Raw genomic sequence first — 6,007 nt, 5'->3', positions numbered from 1 at the left:
ATTATTATTATTATTATTATTATTATTATCATTACTATTATTATTATTATTATTATTATTATTATTTTTTTCTTTTCTTTTTGTAGAATACGGTAAGCTATCTCGAGCAATAATGTTTATGGATGAAGGTTCCCTATATGTTTCTTTCAGTAATAATTACTGTTTTAAGTATTCTTGGCTTTGATGGCGTTGTTTTCAATTGAGTCACTTATAGCATTTCTCATTATACATCCGGATGCCAGATAGATATTAGTAATTTAATCTCATCTTTCATGAGATATATAAATTTCTCATTTTTTTTTAACCCTGGTAATTTCTGTTTTATTTTTCTAATGATCATGCATCGCACAATGCTAAAGTAAAATTAAGAACAACAACAATGTTAATACTGTTACTCATACTAATAATAATACTTATTTATATTATTTTTGATGTTATTATTAGTAATATTATTATTAATAATAGGTAGCTAACGATTGAATAGAATGTAGGGTCAGTTACAGAAAATGTACGGAAGGAATTACATGAATGTTATAACCAAGGGTACAATCAAGGGCTTGGGTACTTGAATGTCGCTTGTATATGGTGAGAAAGTGTCATTAAACATGACGACTATTTAGAAAAAAAATTGATTCAGTAAGCAGGAGGTTAGTTTGTAACTTCCTAAGAATATTCATTATCAAAGAGTTGAAATTCATACATATTATTTTTTAGTCACGTTTTTTTTTTTTTTTTTTTTTTTTTTTTTTTTTTTTTTTTCTTTTTTTTTTTTTAACGAAAGTGTGAAGTTCCCGTTAATTATTGCCTCCCATCTTTGCCTCTCTTCTTTTCACTGTATAAATTGTTCGCAAAGTTTTCCTAGTGTATTCCGTATTCTTTCGAAATTTCCCGTAGAATTCATTACCCTTGAGTGCTCTAATATTTTTATATATTATTATTTAGCTAAGCGTTTTTCATGTGTTAATTTGTTGCTCCATTTCTCTTAAATGTTTGTGCGATCTAATCCTCAGATGTTTGTTTTCGCTTGTGAATATATCTGCATGCTTTATTCTGTATTTTCCTGATATTTTCAGTAATATATTATTTTTATTATTTTCTTTCTTTAAGTTTGAGTAAAATATAGTGCTTTTCAGATGATAAGTCAAGAAGGCGAGAGCTCCTGTTTCGCTATGAATACTAACAAACTGTGAAACAGTATTGCATTAGGAGTATAAGGGTGAAATTGATGAATCGTAAGGGTGAAATATAGTGCATCAGACTTTGAATTGTATAATGAATGTACATATTCTAGGAATAAAAAACATTAAAAAAAGTTTTTCGGGTAGTTTGAATCTGTGTTTTGATGGGTTTAAAAGAGAAGGGGGGTGTTTGTGATGGAGCCTTTAGATGCGAAGATTGGAGTTAGCAATTAAAAATATGTGGTTTTTGGTTTTGGAATGCCTGGAGTGAGTAAGAAGAGAATGGCTTTTTTTATAGAGATATTTTCTAAAAGGGGGTAAAAAAATAACCGTATCTTCAGGTAAATTAAAACTGGAGATAACGAGTAGATGAAGGGCTATGATATATATATATATATATATATATATATATATATATATATATATATATATATATATATATATATATATATATACATATATATATATATGTATATATGTATATATATATATATACATATACATATACAGTATATATATATATATATATATATATATATATATATATATATATATATATATATATATATATATATATAGAAAGAATGGAAGGTGTTAGCCTTTAGCCGTTCATTTTGTGTCAAAAGCAATCGTGAAATTAGATGGTTGTGTTAACAAGAAAAAAGTGAGAACAGCTATACGGGGACAGATTTTCCAATGGAATTATTTTTTGCATAAGAAGAATTAAAATAATCCACACAGCTACCGTAGAAGGAAATATTCAGATAACCGAAAATATAAATAGAGGTTGAGATTCATGTGTGGAGATGAGGTTATTTAGACATAAAAAGCGATTGAATATGTTGCTTTCGGAAGCAAGATACTTTGTTCTTTAAGTAAGTAATTGGAAGCAGGTATTGAACAAAGGGAACTAGAAAAAAAAAAAAAAAGGTTTAGCAGATATTGTTGTTCTTGAAAAAAAAGGAGTCAGGTAACAGTGGAATGTATACTTTGACGATTTTAAGAGGTGGTGAGTGTAAAGGATAGAAAAAGAGACAAACCTAAATAATGAAAATGAGGAAAAGATTAATATATGTTTCAGAATGTTTATGAAAGTAATTGCTGTAGATACAGGCAGATCAAGAATGGAAATGCTCATTCTAGCCTGTTGTCTAAGGTTCGCAAGCTATAGATTATTTTCAAATATTTACCAATGAATAAAAATTAACTACGGGGTTGTTGTTGCCTATCAGTAACGTCTCTGCCTGGTGATGGCCAGACTGGGATTCGTGTCCCGCTCAAACTCGTTAGTTCCTTAAGTGTCTGAAACCTCACCATCCTTCTTGGGGGCCTGGTTGGGAAACTTATAGGTCTACTTACTAAGTCATCAGCAGCCATTGTCTGGCCCTCCCTGGTCCTAGCTTAGGTGGAGCCCTGGTCCTAGCTTGGATGGAGAGGGGCTTGGGCGCTGATCATGTGTATGTATGGTCAGTCTCTAGGGCGTTCTCCTGCTTGTTAGTGCAATGTCAATGTCTATTGCCTCTGCCATTCATGAGCGGCCTTTAAACTTTTAATTTCATGTCATAATGGAAAACATTTCATTCGAAGTGACGCTCACTTCCCTTTTGGCATATTTGGCTACGTTTTAAATTATTAGTTTATAATTGAGGATAAGATTAGTGCCTTATATATATATATATATATATATATATATATATATATATATATATACATACATACATATATATATATATATATATATATATATATATATATATATATATATATATATTTTACTAAATAAGGATGAAATTAATGTCTAAGTTTTTAGAAGTGGTACTTTTTAAATAATGAAAAGAAACAATACTCTAAATAGTTCTGGATTTGTTTAAATTTGGTCTTCTACTTTAAGGTATTTTCTCTAATTCTCAAGACAGCTAATACACCTTTTTTTCCAAAAGAATAACGATAAAGAATCTCGATAATTTGCAACCCATACTGTGATGGGATTACAAATGAGGAATGGAATAGGGTAATTGAATAGATGGCAAGGATACCTAAGGTAATCCCGTGATTCAAAGGTTTTAAGAAAATGGGAGAAATGGATAATTATTCCTTTATGTGAGGGAGAAGGCAGTACTGATGGTTATGAAAATTGCATGGCCATAGCGCTACTAAACATACCTGAGAGAAGATGCATTAAAAAAAATTTTTTTTTTTTGCTTTAAATAGGTGTGTGAGAACTCTGATTGTAAAAGGAACATTTTATATTGTATAAATCCGCCAATAGTAATCCTGAGATTTTTTTTTTTTTTTTGCTGTAAATAGGTGTGTGAGAACTCTGATTGTAAAAGGAACATTTTATATTGTATAAATCCGCCAATAGTAATCCTGAGATTTTTTTTTTTTTCTTAATTGAAGTTTTAAAATTTTATGTTCGAATATGCAGATGGGAAAGTAAGTAGTCTGTGGTTAAAGATGGGATTACTTTACTTTAAGGGCTGCTTTTGTGATCCTATACAGCAGGGGAACCCGACTCTCTACAGGACATTCACAGTCATTTCATCATGTTCGTTCCAAGGCATTCAACACTTCCCACCGCATATTGCTCGTTTATTGTCAAATCCACACCATCGAAGCACTTAACGATATGGATATGTTAGTGTTATTTTTTTCATGGATGTTTGATAACGTTATTGATAGAGTGATGAATGAAGTCAAGTAATAAACAGTTGTAGTTCAAAGTTGTGGGATAATGAAATAAATGAGAAAACTGTCGGCATTGGCTGATGTTTGCATATAACTTGCAGTTATAGGTTGTTCATACTGAGAGAAGGTCGCAGAGACTGGTAAGAAAAATTTAAACTGAAGTTAAAAGTAGGGAATTGCATGTGAATGTTATATGCATTAAAATTATATGTTAAAATGGAAGCTTGGAAGGTTAACCAACTGATGTTGTTATCGACAGTGGAAGAATGAAAATGATTGATTTGTATAAAGGGTATGAATAAAAATAATGGACAATGCTAGGATGATGAAGATGCAAATCCTAGAATATATACGACAGGATTTTTTTTAAACGGTTCATAAAGAAATAAAGTCTACTAAGACAATAGATGAAGAGACTGCTGGGCCAATTTTCTTTATGTAAGTGAAGTGTATAAGTTGGCTTTAAGTGAATAAATCAAGAAAAGCGTGGATGTTGCGGCAACATTTTTGTTTAATTTATTTTTTCTTTTCAAGATGACGTAAATTAAATAGAGTTGTTTTAAGTCGTCTTTTATAACATTAATTTGACTGGCAAGATGAATTCAACTAATACTTTTGAAACACCTGATTTCCTTTTCAAACTACATGAAATCTTCAAATTTTTCTAAACTGTCCAAATGTTATTTCTTTATTAAGTGATATAAAGGCTCTTTATTTATCGTAACTTTATTTTTTTCAGTCAACATGGATATAACGTATGTTTGAGCCATTTTGATAATATTTATTTAAAAATTGGAATCATTGAACTTTTTGAACATGTTATTTTCCTTTTTTTTCAGAGAACATGAATTCAACACAATCTTTTCAGCAGTCGTTTGAAGCTACCATTGATGCAATAATGCCAACATCGTAAGTTGCCTGTGTTATGTATAATATATATTTATGGAAAGTTTTTCTTCGTGTGAACAAAGGGAAAATATCAACAGCTTGTATTCTGAATGACTGACGTAATTGCTACGAATTTGAAAAAAAAAAATTGTACTATTAAATCTGTTATTAAATCTGTTGGATATTTCATAAATTCCAGGCTTAGAATATTTTCCGTTAGGCCATTTAATCTTGAATTTATTTCTCTCTCTCTCTCTCTCTCTCTCTCTCTCTCTCTCTCTCTCTCTCTCTCTCTCTCTCTCTCTCTCTCTCAATAATAATAATAATAATTATAATAGTAATAAGCTGCACGTTTTATTCTTTTCCGACTTTTTATTGTTTTATCCTGGCCAAGGCTATTAAGGGGCAATAAGTTGTCTGCCTATTGTCTTTTGCTCTTAAAAATTGCGTCTCATGAAATATCCATTCATTTTCACAGAATATTTTCAAATTATATCACCCACTTTAGTATAACTGATGATTTGTATGTTAGCCAACTCTTCTTTATGAATTAAAGCTGTTGAGAGCAACCGTTTGTTAGTTTATATTGATAAAGAAGGATAGAAAGGCTATATATATATATATATATATATATATATATATATATATATATATATATATATATATATATATATATATATATATATATATATATATATTTATTTATTTATATACAGATGCATCTGAAAATAGGAAAAAAATTATTATATCTCGTAGTTGAAGAGATGGAGCAAATTGGTTTGAAGTTGTTTGGTTAAATGGAATGGATGGAAGACTATAGTGATGAAAATTATATGCTTTTAAATGCGTTCAGAGAGGAACTATAGTCCATTTCCTTTAGCGATGCATATTTGCACCGACTCGCGGCGGTGCCCTTTTAGCTCGGAAAAGCTTCCTGATCGCTGATTGGTTAGAATTGTCTTGTCCAACCAATCAGCGATCCGGAAACTTTTCCGAGCTAAAAGGGCACCGCTGCGAGTCGGTGCAAATATGCATCGCTAAAAGAAATGAACTATAGAAACAGACATAGCTTTGATTAGCGGAGCAGGAAAGTTGTTGAAGACTTAACACCGAAGAACAGACAGGGGTCCTATGAATAGCAGAAAGGGGCTGAGTGCATGTAGCTACATCACTTAAGCCTAGATACAGGGTAATGTCTTACCAAAATCTCCCGGCACACTGTGAAAACATAGATTGCCCTGCACTTTAAAAAA

At 30.7% G+C, this 6,007-nt stretch overlaps 1 protein-coding gene across 2 annotated transcripts in view; it reads left to right on the top strand.

The window, feature by feature from the left end:
* LOC137654542 (putative ammonium transporter 3) overlaps positions 1-6,007 on the top strand; it is a 99,005-nt gene that overhangs the window by 46,121 nt on the left and 46,877 nt on the right. For both annotated transcript variants that reach the window (XM_068388269.1, XM_068388268.1), the window contains exon 2: positions 4,706-4,775. In XM_068388269.1, the coding sequence (XP_068244370.1) occupies positions 4,711-4,775 (65 nt within the window). In that variant the 5' untranslated portion in view covers positions 4,706-4,710. The remainder of the gene's footprint in view (positions 1-4,705; positions 4,776-6,007) is intronic.

Source organism: Palaemon carinicauda, chromosome 15 (genome assembly GCF_036898095.1).
Source record: "Palaemon carinicauda isolate YSFRI2023 chromosome 15, ASM3689809v2, whole genome shotgun sequence".
NCBI lineage: Eukaryota > Metazoa > Arthropoda > Malacostraca > Decapoda > Palaemonidae > Palaemon > Palaemon carinicauda.
Note: the sequence above shows the minus strand (reverse complement) of the source record. Positions and strands in the feature narration are given on the sequence as shown.